Raw genomic sequence first — 19,523 nt, forward strand, 5'->3', positions numbered from 1 at the left:
CTTTATATCAATGATATAATATTGATATTTGATAATACAACATGTTATTTAACTATTTAAATCATAATTTTCAATTTTGACAATATTATTATGGCCGTATATATTTTAATTTTGCTTGTTTTTTTTTGTCATTTTATACAATATTTATTACAGCAATGATTAAATGTATCTCAATTAAGGCTTTTCAAAACATTGCTGTTTTGTTATACATTTAAAACAATTTCAAGTTTGTCCCATAAGGATTATGAAATAAAAAAAGAATAATATATATATATATATATATATATATATATATATATATATATATATATATATATATATATATATATATATATATAGGTATATTTTTAGGGGTTTTCCCCTTTAATTGATAGGACAGTGGAGTTGAGACAGGAATACATGAGGAGAATCGAACTCACTCAGTACTATATATCGGCGCACTTTACCACTAGGCTATTGGCACCGACATGACTTTATAATTTAGTCATTTTAAACAATAATTAAAATTTTTGATCAATTTTGACGTATTGACTTCTCAATTGCGACACCCTTAATTCTGACTAACAATTATCACTTGTCGTCTCATAGTTTTAGCTTTATCTCATAATTATGACCGTCAATTTGAGCATAATCTCACAATTTCAAATGACCTTAATTACTAATAATTTTGACAGAATTATAAATTGATCTCATTATTCTGAGTTTTTGTTATAATTACGACTTTTTATCTCATAGCTTTAGCATAGAATAGAATTATAGAATTATAAATTGATCTTTTCAAATTGTACTTTATCTCATAATCGTGACTTTTTGTAAATTTTTGGCTTTTCACAATTGTTTAATTATCTATTATTAATTACTACATAATTACGAAGATCACATAATTGAAAGCTTCTGTCATTATTACATCTTTTTATCTCAAAGTTTTTACTTCATCTCATAATTAAGACTTTTTGTCAATTTTGGCCTTTCATTATTTTAAATATGCCTCAATTACTAATCATTTTGGCACATAATTATGACCTAATTTCATAAATCTGAGTTTTTGTCAATTATGACATCTACATTTTGACTTTATCTCATAATTATGACTTTTTGTCAATTTCGGCTTCTCATAATTTTAAATTCTTTCAATTACTAATAATTTTGGCACATAATCGTGATTTTCATAATCTGTTTTTGTCATAATTTTGACGTATCTCAATTTTTACTTTATCTCAATAGTTTTTTTTTTTTGTCAATTTCGACTAATTTCGACAAACATAATTATGATTTGACCTTATAATTTAAAGTATTAGTCATACTTATAACGTTTTAGTCATGTAAAATGTATATCTTACTCTTCTGTCCCGGTGAAGCTGTAGGAACGAATCCAAGGGTTGGGGATGGAGATTCGAGGCGCGATGCTCAAACCTGGCAAATACGCAGACATGGAGCCCTCCAGCAGGTCAGGGTGACCACACACCGCATACTCCGACTTACACACGTACAAACACTTGGCAAAGAAACACGTGTTGTTGGCTGCACAGAGAAAAGCATGTAAAGCAGCTCATTCTCTCTGATAGAAAACAAGCAAATCCTTTTCAGAACTCTTGGGCAACTAATATTATTAATCAAGGCTGTGAGTATTTGATATATATATATTGTGAAATGACTGCAAAAATAGCTATTTTCTCATTTTAAAATGTAATTTATTTCTGTTTAAGTCATGCACATGAATTGTCATTAATCCAGTGTCACATGATGATTAATATGCTGATTTGAACCCAAAGAAACATTCCAGAATATTTTTTTTCTCTAATATATTTTCAGGATTCTTTAGGTATTGAAAAATACGGAATTCATTCAAGGTTTTGTGACATTATAAATGTGTTTACTAGCATTTTTGACCAATTTAACGCATCCATGTTGAATAAATGCATGCATTTACTTAATTATTATAGCCTTAATAAGAATGCATTGCTTTATTACTAAATAAATGCTTTATAATTGAATAGAAAAGTCAACAGAACAGCATTTATTTTTAAAATAGAAATCTTTCAAAATATTATAAATGCCTTCCCATGAGTACTGTTTCATTGGATGTAACTAAAATTCATAATGACCCCCCCAAAATTGTGAATGTTATTATACAACAAAGCAGACCTCATGCAATATTATTCATTTATTCATTAATTTTCTTGTCGGCTTAGTCCCTTTATTAATCCGGGGTCGCCACAGCGGAATGAACCACCAACTTATCCAGCAAGTTTTTTTACGCAGCGGATGCCCTTCCAGCCGCAACCCATCTGGGTAATGCAATATTATTCATGCACAAAAAAAAAAAAAAGAGTATAATTCATTTAAAATATAGTATCTAACATAACATTACATCTCTGAAAAAAATAATAGATCTAATTGATGACATTCTTAATGTGAATAATGAAAACTCAAATTAATATTTTACTCAAAACACAGAACTATGCTTGGCAAATTCAGAGAACCAAGAACGGTTAATAAAAGTCTAATAAAAGTGATTTCTGAATTTCTTCCAGAGTTTTAAATAAACAAGCTAAATAAAAGCATTATTTTCATCCATCTTATATCATTTTTTATTTAATCGAAAAATCTTTTAGTGTTTGACTAGTAATGCCAACCTGGCGAGGTGAAGAAAACGCTGCGCAGCTCCTCATTGTGGGTGATGTACAAGATCTCACTCGTCACGTTGACAAATCGTCCTGCTACTGGAGGAACTCTCCGGAAATCCAGCACTCTGAACACACACACATACACACATCACACATACATTGAATTCATCAGCATTCACATCAATACTATTCTGGACAACAGTGACTGATTTCAGTATATCTCTAGTCCAAATATTCCACAGGTTTGCTGATTTCAGACATAATCTGGAGCCAGTGGACTCTCGACATATTTAACTACACCAAACGTGTTTTATTCCTTGCATTTTAAACAAAAAAGCCCTTCTATGACTTCAAAATACGAAAAAATATTTTTTGATTAATTAAAATATTAATTATGTTTTCAAGTTTGTCAGTACATACATTAGATGTTTGTAAAATATTTTCTTGATTCATAAGAACTAAGAAGTTAATCCAGAAAACAATCATCAATATATCAATAAAGACAATACAGGACACTTTTTTAATGAGGGAATAAATACATGGCTAAATGAGAAAACAAGCAAGACACAGGTGAACACAATCAGTTACTCAATTAGTAATCAGAGAAACAAACTAGCTACAGAACAATCTGTCCGCATTCACATCAGTCCTATGAACAAATGTGTGGGAGATTGATTTGTGTATATCTCTAATCCAAATATTCCACAGGTTTGCTGATTTCTATCATAATGTGGAGCCAGTGGACTCTCGACATATTTAACTACACTAAATGAGTTTTTCCTATTTTATTGCTTACATTTTAAAACAAATAATCCACAAAAGCCCTTCTGTGACTTTTCAAAATAAGAAAAAATAACGAGCGATTGATTATGTTTTCAATTTTGTCAGTACATACAGTAGATGTTTGTAAAATATTTACTTGATTTATAAGAACTAAGAAGATAATCCAGAAAACAGCCATCAATATATCAATAAATACAATACAAGACAATTTTTTAATGAGGGAATAAATACATGGCTAAATGAGAAAACAAGCAAGACACAGGTGAACACAATCAGTTACCCAATTCTCCACATATTTCTGGGGTCTTCAGGGTTGGTAACTAAGCTAAATATGTTTTTTACTTACACTATAAAAAACTAAATTAATAAAAGCCCTTCTGTGACTTTTCAAAATTAGAAATAATAACGAGCGATTGATTATGTTTTCAATTTTGTCAGTACATACAGTAGATGTTTTTTTTTTTAAATACTTAATTCATAAGAACTAAGACGATAATCCAGAAAACAACCATCAATATATCAATAAATACAATACAAGACAATTTTTTTTAATGAGGGAATAAATACATGGCTAAATGAGAAAACAAGCAAGACACAGGTGAACACAATCAGTTACTCAAATCTCCACATATTTCTGGGGTCTTGGTTGGTAACTACACCAAATATGTTTTTACTTGCACTATAAAAAACTAAATTAATAAAAGCTTTTCTGTGACTTTCCAAAATATGAAAATATACAGAAGTTGTTTTTTTTGTACAAATTTCCTAAATTAAAGAACTAAGAAGATAATCCAGAAAGCAAGCAAATATAGGTGGGAAATGAGGGCATAAATGTGGTAATAGACTGTGGTAATAACTAATCTCTGAAGAGCACCCATTGTAAATGATTCAAAGAAAAAAAATAGAGAGATGAAGAGAAACAATAAAATAGCTCATAAAATAGGATTGTGGGATGGGCACCAAACTATGACAGAAATCCCATAAGCTCTTTTCCCAGTAGTTTTTATTTATTTTTATTTTATTTTATTTGACAAGTGATTCTTCGTCCTCAAAAGAGGTTTACTCTTTGTTTGAGCTCTGTGTTTAATTAAGCTCAGTTAAGGAATAACCTGCAGGAAAACACCCTCTTCTCAAGTGTCTTTGCCCACACCACTAATGACAGGGTGGGACTCTGGGGGAATTTTTTGGCTTGCCACTGTCGACAGGCTTCTTTACTGGGGGTTTGCTCTCTGGAAATCATATGCATTGTGAAATGCACTGCACAAGTGAACTGAATTAAACTCTAATCCCTGAATCAAGCTAAAAAAAAAAAAGTCATCAGGAATATTCTGTCATGCTTAATGGGAAAATTGAGACTCGTCAACACTTCAATATCAATCCAATAATGACACTCTCTGCTTCCAAAAATCCAGATTTTCAAATAATATGTGAGCAGTGTAGCATGTCTCAATAACTACGACTTACTATTGAACTCGAAAATTGGCATATGCTGTTTGTTTAAACTACTTATTTAAAATGAGCTGAAACACACAACCCTTTGTGCTTAACTGTAAGTTCAATCCACTTCAATTTGTTAAATCTAGCGAGTTCACTTAATTCCTTCATGCTGTCCCAACATAAATAGATTGTGTGGAACTAAGTATTTTTGACAGTGTGTAATTCCTCCAAGTGCACATTATTCAATACGTACTAAAAACTATGCCATCAGGCCACGGCAGGCACAATTATAATTAATGCATTAATGCATATTTTAATAATCGAAATAGAAACTTTCATGAAAACAACATGTAAACCGACAAACTGATAATCCATGACTTGGACAAAAATGACAAAATTCCCTGATTTTCAATGTATAATAGACCTTTTAAAATTCAATGATATACCAGAAACACAGAACACAACACAAGATAGAATAGAGGGCCCACATCAAATCCATTATATATATATATATACTGTATAAAACTGCATTATACTACATTATATGCTGTATTTATTAAATGTCGTTCCACCCACCTTTTTAGCAGCTTTAGTTCTTAAAGGATTTATCCCATAAAGATTTTTAAAAGGGTTTGGTGCGAAGTTACGGCCCATTCACACAGGGCGTCAGCGTCAATGCTTCCCATTTACTTTGAATGGGTGACGTCAGGCGTTGCCGAACTGCATTGACCGCTTCAGAGGCGTTGCTCGCTGCAGAAGTTGGGACTAGCTCAACTTTTTAAGCGCCGACGGAAGCGTCAGCCAATCAGATCGCTTTATGCAAAAACACCAGCTAGACAGTGGCCTATTGCTGACTGAATTTCATTGGCTGACGCTGCTATGACGAACGCTCCAGCCACAACTTCAGACACGCCTTCAGTCAAGCGTTGATGCTGAAGCCCCGTGTGAATGGGCCGTTATGTCAAAACTAAGAAGGTACACTACTTTACAAAAGTCTTGTGACTGAACAAAAATAATGTCCAGTATAGAATATAAAGTCCTGCTGCAGTGGAGACAGAGTGAATATTGTGTCTGACTCCATCATGAGCTTGGAGGACTGCATCCATACATCTCTGCACTGACTCAAATCACTTCTTAGTCATCTGGAATGGCAAAGAAAGCGTTCTTGCAGGATCCCAGAGTTCATCAAGATCCTTTGGATTCATCTTCAATGCCTCCTCCTTCATCTTACCCCAGAAGTGCTCAATAATGTTCATGTCTGGTGACTGGGCTGGCCAATCCTGGAGCACCTTGACCTTTTTTGCTTTCAGGAGCTTTGACGTGGAGGCTGAAGTATGAGGAGCACTATCCTGCTGGAGAATTTGCCCTCTCCTGTGGTTTGTAATGTAATGGGCAGCACAAATGTCTTGATGATGTTGCCGTCTACTCTGCAGATCTCTTGTACGCCCACATACTGAATGTAACCCCAAACCATGATTTTTCCTTCACCAAACGTGACTGATTTCTGTGAGAATCTTGGATCCATGCGGGCTCCAGTAGGTCTTCTGCAGTATTGTGATGATTGGGATGCAGCACAGCAGATGATTCATCAGGAAAATCCACCTTCTAACATTTTTCCAAATGATCAACTAGAAATCAGGTTATTATTTGCTGTTCTTACACCCGGGATTGACGACAAGACTTTTGTCAGGTAGTGTACAGGGAAAGTTCCACATTACAAACGCTGATTTAAAGCAATAAAAAATGTCCAAAGTGCACTTAAAAACACTATCAAATTAAAAATGACAGATAAATATAAATACTTTTGATTGCATAAATAAGCACAAGAGTTATTCGGAATAGACGGAGCTAAAAAGTCTTTTGGCGCAATGAAAGTAACTAAACACAAATGCATGAATGCGTCTTTTGTCCGTGCAGTTAAATCTATCGGATCTTTCCTGATTCATCGTGTGTGAGGCTTTAGCCTTTGATGTGTTTCAGTTTGCTGTAGAGTTTCATCATCATTTAATCACCCACCAAACATCAAGCTGAAGCTCACTGTCTGAACAGGCCTATACAATAATGTACAGTATCACCCAGCCTGAGGGATTTCATCTGTTTACTCATATCAGATCCAGCACACCATCATTCATTCCTGCCTGTCTGTCTCTTCATATTCACTTTGTTTTGCTCTGAAATCATCCCCTATACCCTCTGTGCTGACAGTGAAAGCTGATGGTGTTTTGCCGTTGATGTCATCACGGAATTTCATTTGGTGTGGGAACTCTCACAGTGCATTATGGGTATTTTCTAGCTGTTGAGTGTGCATGGGTATTGTGGGACTGATTGAGTGCACTATATCAGTGGTTCTCAAACTGTGGTACGTGTACCACTAGTGGTACGCAGGCTTCCTTCTAGTGGTACGCTGAGAAATGAAATATGTCATGTTCATGCTACACACATTCCAAAATTTATCAAAAATTATGTTTATAATATGTCATATATGACATAAAGCCTATATTTCTGAGGTAATCTGCCACGTTTTTTTAACTTTGCAGAGTTGTAGCTGCTTTACTGGGCCTACTACGCTACTGTATTTCAATACTGCTCATTTTGGTGGTACATGGAGAGACAAATTTTTTTCTGAGGTGGTACTTGATGAAAAAAGTTTGAGAACCACTGCACTATATGATGTCCATAGTTTCGGACACCACTAGAAATGGCTGCTCTCTCTAATAGTGCACTATTTAGGGGTATAAGGGGCAATTTTTCGCATGAAGTCTCACCTGTCGAGATGGAAAGCTGCGATCTCGGCATTATGTCTCTGAAAGTCCACAAAGTAAAAGAAGTTCTCTGGTGTCTCTTCGTGCCGCTCCTGTCTGAAATCAAGATTACACGGTTACACCTAAAGTAATGCTTTCATTTAAATGAGTAAATCTAAAGTCTTACCTCATTGGTTTAAACATAGCTTTGCCAAAGTCTTGGAGCTTCAGGGCCAATTTCAGGTGAAGACCGCTCGGTTTGACCACTGATTGGGCAGTCAGACAAAATGAAAACCGTCATATTTTTTCTTATTAATGTGAACATATTGCTGATAAAATATTAAGCCAAACTGTCCTGATAACACGAACATTATCAGCAAAAATGTAGTTAACATATTCATATTGATCATATCTTAAGTAAGTCAGTAACTTGGAATTTGTAGGCTTTGTTTGCAAATGTACATAATCAGTTTAATAGCCTTAGTGGGCATAAGAGTCTTCTTTCGTGTGTGTGATGAGGCATCCAATTTGATCCAACCCGGGCTCATTCTGGAAACGTAGCCCCGCAGACGTTTCTGGAAGTCGCGAAATACGTCCTGGGAGGTACGTATTTGTGCAGTTTTTGTTTTTGCGAATCCGCGAAAGGCCGATGTGCGCACTTTTTCGCATTTCAAACGCCTCTCATGAGAGTGATGTTCTCGCAAGCGCACTGTTCTCGCGTAAAAAGCTGCTGGAGGCCGCTGTCGAGCGACCGTCTGTCCGACTGACTGACTGGGTGAATGACCGAACGATTGACTGGGCGGCCGGCCATTCGGCCACATGAAAAAACCAAATGCGGCCATACGTACCTCCAGCCATGTAAATCGCTGTCTCCAGAAACGTCCGCGGGGCTACGTTTTCAGAACGAGCTTGGGTTGATTTTATCAAATAAAATTTACAAAAATACTTTTACATGAAATTTTAAGCAAAAGAATATTAATTTTAATATTAAATTAAATAGAAATTATGTTAATAATGATATTAAATATTAAATTAAATGCAAAAATAGTTTGCAAAAAAAAAAAATATATATATATATATTATATACAATTTTATATATATATATATATATATATAAATTTTTTAATAAAGTCGTCTGGAATGGCAAAGAAAGCGTTCTTGCAGGATCCCAGAGTTCATCAAGACTCTTTGGATTCATCTTCAATGCCTCCTCCTTCATCTTACCCTAGACATGCTCAATAATGTTCATGTCTGGTGACTGGGCTGGCCAATCCTGGAGCAGCTTGACCTTCTCTGCTTTCAGGAGCTTTGATGGGAAGGCTGAAGTATAAGGAGCGCTATCCTGCTGGAGAATTTGCCCTCTCTTGATACCTCAGGCTGTTGATGTTGCCATCTACTCTGCAGATCTCTGGCACGCCCCCATACTTGATGTAACCCCAAACCATGATTTTTCATTTGTTGACTGATTTCTGTGAGCATCTTGGGTACAGCAGGTTCCAGTAGGTCTTCTGCAGTATTAGTGATGATTGGCATGCAGTTCAACAGATGATTCATTAAAGGTTTCTATTTTATTATTTTTTTTAAAGCCTTAAAACGACAACTGATTACTATGTTGTTGACAAGTAACGTCATTTTAGTGGTTGATATTTCTAAATTTACAACAAAATTATTTGTATATGATGTACATGTATATATTAGAGGATTACTTATTTAAATTATGACAGCCACAATAATGTTACATATGCAATATCATAGTTTCCAGGGAAGTTTTGTTGGTCAGAATTATGGGGTATATGCCGAAGCATGCTAATAGGACTTTTAATTTGCCAGTAACCTGGGTTAAGCGCTTCCGGCGAATTGAATGCCAATGCAAAAACCAGCGCGTTTAAGGTCTGTTTTCTTTAAAAATCAGCGATCTCCACTAGCTGAGTGATATCTGATTTAAAGTGGGTCTCAGATTGTACAAGAAGCACTGCATTACATTACATTTCCCCCGCCATGTCTTTATAATATGAGCATTTATTTTACCCCAGTATATTCAATAGAGCTTCTGCATTAGCCTGCCGATTCTGACGGGCGCGTGCGAGTAAACAGTTTTATGTCTCGTTTTACGCTTGAGCAACTAAATAAATGCTAATGTTTATTTAAATGAATGTATTTAATGACATTACAACATCAATGCTGTATAAGGAACCGTATAAAATGGAAAAAAGTTCACAATAACAGGTCACCGGAAGTGTATCAGCATGGGAACAGCACTAGCTCGGCATATACCCTATTGAAACACCTGACTGTGAGAGGAAGTGACTCTTTTGGTCTGTTTCTTCTCCCCGGAGTCGACCTTTCAGCGGTAATATTTTAATTATAGAGGGATCTTTACATAAGCAGGGCTTGCGGTGTTTGTTCGCTCCAGCTCTGCTGTTTCTTCTGCTTTGTCTGAGGTTGTGGGAAGCCGTGGCAGGCTGCCGGACACCCAAAACCACACCATTTTAACTTCTTTTAGCTCCTTTCCGTCTCAATCATATCGATCGCTTACAAACTCAACCATACTCCCAAAATAACACATGAGCATAATGAGCGAATCAGAAAAATGACACAAAGTTCTGGGAAAACAATGAAACTGCTTCTCTTGTACTGTATTAGACAATTATTTTAGCCAAGTGAAGTTTTTAAACTAATTTCAGGAGCACGTGATATAATTGACTGCAGCTGGCCACCTATCTACACTCATTAGTTAGCCAATCAGATCTATCCTAACTCATAAGTAGCCTAGCTGGATATTACTCCCTTATCTTCATTTTCCGATGAAACCCCCCATCCACCCCCTTTCTCCTCCTTTTCTCCTTTACAAAAAAAGGGGGAGCTCTCGAGAACCACCTGATCTCGTACTCTCACATGCTCTATGGACCTAGCGGGAGCCCTGGGCTCAACTATCTCCGAGTTCAGGGTTCTCTCCCGGGACAGCATGCCAAACCTGCTTACAGTTGTCAAGCAATATCTAAGTGTGAGCTCTAGAAAAAGAGCTAAAATGGGGTGGCACGGTGGCTCAGTTAGCACTGTCACAGCAAGAAGGTCGCTGGTTCGAGTCCCGGTTGGGTAAGTTGGCATTTCAGTGTGTTATACTATAGTATACTGTTTGGTTCATGTGTATGCCTTTAGGACAGGTGACTTGTTGTGGCGTTTAACAAACTAGTCCAATGATGGATTGAAACCTTACAATAGTAAAGTACTTGACCTGATCAGTTGTGGTAATTTTATAGTTAGAAGTACAACTATAGTATAGTATTAAACAAATACCCAACACACTAAGATTTCTATAACTATAGGGTATATAATACTACAATACACAACACTAAAAGCTAAAGTATACTACAGTATTTTTACAGTTTATCAGCTTACTATAATTATTACAGTATGCTGTAGCATTAGTTAACAAAGTGTGAGTCCCATTCCCAAGAGTAAAATCCCGGTGAAAAACAGGCCAATCTGAACAAAATGCCAAATCTGATGAGTACATCCTAAATAAAAACCTTCTCCAGAGTGCTCAGGGCCTTAGACTGGGCCGAAGGTTTACTTTCCAACAAGACAGTGACCCTAAGCACACAGATAAAATAGTGAAGGAGTGGCTTTACAACAACCCCATGACTGTTCTTGAACGCCCAGGCAAAGCCCTGACTTAAACCCTATTGAGCATCTGGGACTCTTATTTAGTTTTTTTGTTTCTTATTATATTTTGGGACTCTTAATGAGAACAACATTATAGAGCTCTCACGTAGTTTAACCAGTCATTGAGCATCTCAAATCATCACATCAGACTGCAAAATGCAGGATATACAGATTGTAAATTTATTTAGCGCCCCCTAAAATGGCATAACCTATGTTTAACTGTACCTTTTGTCAGTTTAACATGTATATTGTGAAATTTGCAGGGTACGTATGCAATGAGACAACACATGTAGGATGAATATTCAGCATATATCCATGTTTAATGCGCATTTGTCATATCACATCACACTGAGTGAGAGTTCATTAATATTGACGACCTTTTATTTCCCTAATGAGACAACAACAACGATTATATATTCACCTTATTTTTAAGTATATTTAAGTTTATATGGGACTCTTATTTTGAAAATGAGACCAACATTATAGATCTCTCAGGTAATTCACAAGCCATTGAGCATCTCAAATCCTCACATAAGACTGCAAAATGCAGGATATACAGATTCAAAATGTATTTAGCGCCCCCTAAAATGGCATAACCTGTTTAAATGTATCTTTTGTCAGTTTAATGTTTATATTGTGAAATTTACCGCATATGTGTGTAATGAATCAATGTAGACTGATGAATCTTCAGCATATTTACATGTTTGATGCACGTTTATACATCATGTCATGTGACATCACGCTGTGTGAGACCTCATTAATATTCATCACCTTTTATTTTCCAAATTTTTAAAGTATATCTGAGTTTTTCTCATGTGCAACTATTATTTTGAAAATGAGACCAGCATTATAGAGCTCTCATGTTATCCAACCAGTCACTGAGCATCTCAAATCATCACATCAGACTGCAAAATGCAGGATATACAGATTAAAAATGTATTTAGTGCCCCCTAAAATGGCATAACCTATGTTTAACTGTATCTTTTGTCAGTTTAATGAGTATATTGTGAAATTTACTGCATGTGTGTGTAATAAATCAATGCAGACTGATGAATCTTCAGCATATTTACATGTTTAATGCATGTTCATTTATCCTGTCATGTGACATCACACTGTGTACGACCTCATTAATATTCATGACCTTTCATTTTCCTAATTTTTTAAGTATATCTGAGTTTGTCTTATGTGGGACTCTTACTTTGAAAATGAGACCAGCATTATAGAGATCTCATGTAATCCTGAGCCTCTCAAATCATCACATCTAATAATTTTAACTGCAACTGTATATGAGTATTTTACCTTGTGAGCAGTCGCATGCGCCCTTCAGTGCTTTCTCATCCTGAGTGAAATCTGTCAGACAATAAAACAAAGATCATCAGCTTCAGCATCACATTAGACTCAGATCTGCTGTAGCGTTGTGTTTCAGCATCACCTGCGTTGATGACAGTGTCCGTCTGCATGTCCTGCAGGAGTGTGTCCACGCTGCTGTCCTCTCGGTTATACAGCGCGTATCTGTTGATCCCCAGGTGGAACCGAAGCCAGCTGGCGTCCGGTTTAAAACTCACCGGATGGTCAGAGATGGAGATGTTTGAAGCTGCGGCCGCCTCCATGTAGAACTTCTTCATCCTGTAAAGGAAAAAAAATTTATGTATATGGGTGTAAAGATATCCACTGATGACCAAGATGATGCAAATAGAGTTATTAGTTTAATCACTTGTTATCTGAAAGCAACACACCTTGCAATGTTGCAACTGACCAATCAGAATCAAGTATCCCAGAGAGTTGTGTAATAGCACTCATTATATAATATTCACATTCTGAAATTAAACATTTTCATCACTATCCCGTCCTAAAACTTACTAAAGTACTAAAGAGGTGAGTACAAAGTTGCCAAGCTCACTTTTAAGTCATCAACCTAGAAATGTATAGATGGCTCTTAAAATAACAAGTTTCCTTAGAGTAAACAAGTGTGCACATGCAGAAAACTCTTCTTGTCGGCTTAGTCTCTTATTAATCCGGGGTCGCCACAGCGGAATGAACCGCCAACTTATCCAGCAAGTTTTTAGAGAGGGTGCTCGCTGCAGAGCCATTTGAGGAGAGGTGAGCTCCAGAGAGGGGGAGCATGAGCTGTCGCTCCTCCTCCTGTAAGCTGTTTTAATGCGTACACCAACTCCACCCCTAACCCTACCCCCAGTGACTTCACTCGTAGAAGAAGTGCAAAAAAGGTGGAGCTCAAGCTTAAGCTCCCCCTCTCTGGAGCTCACCTCTCCTCAAATGGCTCTGCAGCGAGCACCACTTGAGTTTTTACGCAGCGGATGACCTTTCAGCCGCAACCCATCTCTGGGAAGCATACACACACACATACACACACACACACAGACACACACACACACACACACACACACACACACACACACACACACACACACACTCACACACTACGGACAATTTAGCCTACCCAATTCACCTGTACCGCATGTGTTTGGACTGTGGGGGAAACCGGGGCACCTGGAGGAAACCCACGCGAATGCAGGGAGAACATGCAAACTCCACACAGAAACGCCAACTGAGCCGAGGATCGAACCAGCGACCCAGCGACATGCAGAAAACTATATGATGTAAAAATAGCACAATCCTAATTCAAAGTCTCAGCCAACAGCATTTTTGGGCTTCTGTGCAATAAAATTTTGGCTTTTATTACTTTAAAAACAAAACACACACACACACACACACACACACACAAACACAGCATTTATGGCATTTCAAAGAGCTTTTACAAATGAGCATAAAATGGCATTCACACTTCACCCATTCACTGTCTTTATGGGACAAATTCCTTAAGTTAACAAAAAAATTTAAATAATGTAAATGTTGTTATACAATACACACTCACTGGCCACTTTATTAGGTACACCTTACTAGTACTGGGTTGGACCCCCTTTTGCCTTCAGAACTGCCTTAATCCTTTGTGGCGTAGATTCAACAAGGTACTGGAAATATTCCTCAGAGATTTTGCTCCATATTGACATGATAGCATCGCGCAGTTGCTGCAGATTTGTCGGCTGCACATCCATGATGTGAATCTCCCGTTCAACCACATCCCAAAGGTGCTCTATTGGATTGAGATCTGAGTGTGGAGGCCATTTGAGTACAGTGAACTCATTGTCATGTTAAAGAAACCAGTCTGAGATGATTCACGCTTTATGACATGGTGCGTTATCCTGCTGCCATCAGAAGATGGAGTCACTGTGCTCATAAAGGGATGGACATGGTCAGCAGCAATACTCAGGTAGGCTGTTGAGTTGATGCTCAATTGGTACTAATGGGCCCGAAGTGTGCCAAGAAAATCTCCCCCACACCATTACACCACCACCACCAGCCTGAACCGCTGATACAAGGCAGGATGGATCCATGCTTTCACGTTGTTGATGCCAACTACTGACCCGACCATCCGAATGTGTCAGCAGAAATGGAGACTCATCAGAGCAGACAGCGTTTCTCCAATCTTCTATTGTCCAGTTTTGGTGAGCCTGTGTGAATTGTAGCCTCAGTTTCCTGTTCTTAGCTGACAGGAGCGGCACCCGGTGTGGTCTTCTGCGGCTGTAGCCCGTCCGCCTCAAGGTTGGATGTGTTGTGTGTTCAGAGATGCTCTTCTGCAGACCTCGGTTGTAACGAGTGCTTATTTGAGTTACTGTTGCCTTTCTATCAGCTGGAACCAGTCTGGCCATTCTCCTCTGACCTGAACTCTGGCATCAACAAGGCATTTGCGCCCACAGAACTGCCGCTCGCTGGATATTTCCTCTTTTTCAGATCATTCTCTGTAAACCCTAGAGATGGTTGTGCGTGAAAATCCCAGTAGATCAGCAGTTTCTGAAATACTCAGAGCAGCCCATCTGGCAGCAACAACCATGCCACATTCAAAGTCACTTAAATCCCCTTTCTTCCCCATTCTGATGCTCGCTCTGAACTGCAGCAGATCGTCTTGACCATGTCTACATGCCTAAATGCATTGAGCTGCTGTCATGAGATTGGCTGATTAGAAATTTGCGTTAACGAGCAGTAGGAAAGTTGTACCTAATAAAGTGGCCGGTGAGTGTAAATACTGCTGTTGTTTTAAATATGACAGAATGAAAATCTAGATATACCTAGGCGTAGTTTTATAATTAGAGTTTTGGTACATGTGAATGGCCATAACGTGAGCATCAAACAGCATTGTGTAAAATCCTGGTAAAAAACTAATCAGAACACAAGTCTCAATCTCTCAGGGAGCATGTGATTGGCAACAATGTGATTGGTCGCTGGTTTGAGTCCCAGCTGGGTCAGTTGGCGTTTCTATGTGGAGTTTGTATGTTCTTCCCGTGTTGGCGTGGGTTTCCTCCGGGAGCTCTGGTTTCCCACCCAGTCCAAACCCATGCGCTATAGGGGAATTGGATGAACTAAATTGACCGAAGTGTAAGAGTGTATGGGTGTTTTCCAGTGCTGGGTTGCAGCCGGAAGGGCATTCGCTGTGTAAAAGATATGCTTGATAAGTTGGCGGTTCATTCCCCTGTGGCGACCCCAGATTAATAAAGGGACTAAGCCGAAGGAAAATGAATGAATGATTATAAAGTTGTTCATTTAGTCTAATTTAGCCATTTATGCCTCAAGCCACTGTATTTCCTTAACACTCCTGCAAAATAAATGACTCAAAACATCACTTTTTACAGCAATTCTCCCTCTCGTTGCCCCATGGAAATGTTATTTTTATCTGAGTTTAGCAAGAGCTTGTTTATTTTAGGTGCTGTTTTGCGTTTTACAGGCGGTGGTGTAGACAAATCACTCTTTTAATTGGACTGGCAGTGATGCCGCTCGACTCTATATGAGTTTGAAGAAGTTAAAGACGGGCCAATGAACAATACAAGTGGCTCCCACATAATCAGAGGTTTGCTGTAAACCACACACTGAACTCGGGTCACACAATACAACATCGGGATACAGCAGCAGTAGCTTTTTATTGCTAATAATAATCAGCAATACATCCACAGTTGTTTGGTTCCATTACGAATCAAAGCATTTCTATTAGTATCACGAGTTTTCTAAAATGCTTAAATATTGCTTAATGCTTAAATAATGCCTTCATAATGCTTAAATAATGCTTTATGATGCTTAAATATTCAATTGAATCATTATTTATTTAGATATATGAATTTAACACATACAGTGAGGAATAAAGTATTAAACGTGTGTCCATTTTCCCCAGAAAACATATTTCTAAAGGTGCTGTTGACTTGAAATTTTCACCGGATGTTGGTAACAACCAAAGAAATCCATATAGGCAAAGAAAACTTATTTAATTAGTTTACAAATGAAGTTCTGTGCAATAAAATGAAACGACACAGGGAAAAAAAAGTATTGAACACATGAAGAAAGGAGGTGTTGGAATGCAGTGAAAGCCCAGACAGCAGCTGAAATCTCTCAGCAGTTCTAACATTAACACTTATATAACACTTCATTCTACATTAATTCCACCATCATACATCAGCAAAATAAACATGATAATTATAATTATTTATTTAAATAATTTTGCTTTATTTCTATCCTTTAAATAAAACAAAAACATAATAACACTGCTTAATATACTCATTCATTCATTCATTTTCTTTTCGGCTTAGTCCCTTTTACTTAACATACCAATATTTGATGTTTAAATAAAAAATAAATAGGCAAAATAAAAATAAATATTATAATTTCCTTTAATTTCAATTATTACAATTATATTAATATAATATAGTAAAATGTAATTAGCAATTTTATTTTGCTTAATACCTCATTCTGAACAGTCCTAAAATATGTTGTTATGAACTCATAAAATATTATTTTATTATATTAGAAATATATATTATTTATAAATAATATATATTATTAATATATATTATATATTTATAATAACGCTATTATAAATAAAATATTATTATTATTATTATTTAAAATAAATACACATTTGTTCATCAGTTTTAAACTTGCACACTAATAAATACGTAAATAATAAAGCAACTAACTTAGCTTTATATCTATAGCTTAAACACAAACGCATAATAACACAAAAATGTATACTATATAAATATACTAATAATCAATATTTAAATAAACAAATATTAAAACTTGCTTTACTTAAAAATAGCTATATAATACAATTATATTATTTAATATAATAAAATAAAAACAAATTCATTTTGCTAAATTTCTCATTCTAAAAAGTCTTAAAATAACTGTATATTTTAACTCAGTTGCAAAACAATTATAATAAGTCTTTAAAAGAAATTAAGTTGTTATTACTTGCTCACATACGTATTAATTTCATACTATTAAATGAATAAATATGCCTTGACATGAAGCATACCGAGTAAAAAGCACTAGATTTTCATGACAATGTAAATGTTTTATCGAGTGATATTTGGACTGCAGACTGCCATCAAGATGTGAGACGTCAGTTCCACGTGTCACTTGCAGATCTGAGCCAAACACTCATCAATCAAACACTGAGTGGCTTCATCTGCTGGAACTTTCTATAATGTCCTGTTCAACAACACAACATCCCTGTCTCTCATCTCACACCAAAATATAAATAATAAACTGCTTCATCCTTTCATTTCTCCAAAAACAAACAACAGGAGACCAATAATAGGATTATACTTACAGAATTATACTATATAAAAATAATTAAATATTATTTTTGACCTGAACTAGCCCTTACATTTCATTTTGCACTTGGATTAATTCTTTTGAACACAATTTTTTTTTTCATTAATTTAGAGGTTACACTGTAAAAAGTGATCAGTTGACTTTACTTAAAGAACAGAGTAAACTCATTGTCTTAATATTAAGTAAATGAAAAATTAAGTTAACAGTTCCAGATTACATTGGGTGTACTCACTTTTTAATTCTAGTATTAATTATTTTTTTACAGTGTATATCCAAACTAATCCTAGAAATTAGTTTACTTAATCATATACAGTTATGTATATAAGTCAGAATTATTTGCCCCCCTTTGATTTTCTTATTTAAATATTTCCCAAATGATGTTTAACAGGGCAAGGAAATTTTCACAGTATGTCTGATAATATTTTTTCTTTTGAAGAAAGTCTTATTTTTTTATTTCAGCTAGAATAAAAGCAGTTTTTAATTTTTTAAAAGCCATTTTAAGGTTAAAATTATTAGCCCCTTTAGGCTATTTTTGTTCCGATGGTCTACAGAACAAACCATCATTATACAATAACTTGCCTAATTATCCTAACCTGCCTAGTTACCCTAATTAACCTAGTTAAGCCTTTAAATGTCACTTTAAGCTGTATAGAAGTGTCTTAAAGAATATCTAGTCTAATATTATTTTCTGTCATCATGGCAAAGATAAAATAAATCAGTTATTAGAGATGAGTTATTAAAACTATTATGATTAGAAATGTGTTGAAGAAATCTATCTGTTAAACAGAAATTGGGGAACAAATAAACAGGGGGGCTCATAATTCAGGAGGCTAATTATTCTGACTTCAACTGTATATTTTTTCTTTGTTTGAGATGTTACACTGTACAAGAACGATTAGTGGACTTGATTAAAAATATTTGAGCACATCCATCGCCTAAGTCGTTTATTAAGTAAATGAAAAGATTAAGTCAACCTAAATGTAATATATTAAGTAAGGTAAATAACTAAGGTAACACTTTTCTTTTTACAGTGTATACATGAACTGACCCACAAATTGAGTTTATCATTTGGATCAGTTCAATTAAACACAATTTATTTCATTATTTGAGATGTTACATGGTAAAAAGCGATTCGTTGAAGAGAGTAAAACCATTGCCTTAAAAGGATTAAGTAAATAAACTTATATAAATATATACAGTTAAAGTCAGAATTATTAGCCCCCCTGAATTATTAGCCTTCTGTTTATTTCTTTCCCCAATTTCTGTTTAACAGAAAGAAGATTTCTCCAAAACATTTCTAAATATAATAGTGTTTATAACTCATCTCTAATAACTGATTTATTTTATCTTTGTCATGATGATAGTAAATAATATTTGACTAGATATTTTTCAAGACACTTCTATACAGCTTAAAGTGACATTTAAAGACTTAACTAGGTTAATTAGGGTAACTAGGCAGGTTAGGGTAATTAGGCAAGTTATTGTATAATGATGGTTTGTTCTGTAGACCATCGGAACAAAAATAGCCTAAAGGGGCTAATATGTTTAACCTTAAAATGGCTTTTAAAAAATTAAAAACTGCTTTTAG

General features: G+C 35.7%; 2 protein-coding genes across 3 annotated transcripts in view; one reads left to right on the forward strand and one right to left on the reverse strand.

The window, feature by feature from the left end:
- The window catches only part of frmpd2 (FERM and PDZ domain containing 2), a 423,788-nt gene that overhangs the window by 384,584 nt on the left and 19,681 nt on the right, over positions 1–19,523 (forward strand). The gene's annotated exons all lie outside the window — the stretch shown is intronic.
- Positions 1–19,523, reverse strand: part of fam20a (FAM20A golgi associated secretory pathway pseudokinase) — a 30,261-nt gene that overhangs the window by 8,936 nt on the left and 1,802 nt on the right. For both annotated transcript variants that reach the window (XM_005155987.6, NM_001130780.1), the window contains 6 exon segments: positions 12,687–12,880; positions 12,554–12,604; positions 7,776–7,854; positions 7,613–7,705; positions 2,637–2,752; positions 1,341–1,521 (listed from right to left, as the gene is read on the reverse strand). In XM_005155987.6, the coding sequence (XP_005156044.2) occupies positions 1,341–1,521; positions 2,637–2,752; positions 7,613–7,705; positions 7,776–7,854; positions 12,554–12,604; positions 12,687–12,880 (714 nt within the window).

The sequence above is a fragment of the Danio rerio genome, chromosome 12, assembly GCF_049306965.1.
Source record: "Danio rerio strain Tuebingen ecotype United States chromosome 12, GRCz12tu, whole genome shotgun sequence".
NCBI classification, from domain to species: domain Eukaryota; kingdom Metazoa; phylum Chordata; class Actinopteri; order Cypriniformes; family Danionidae; genus Danio; species Danio rerio.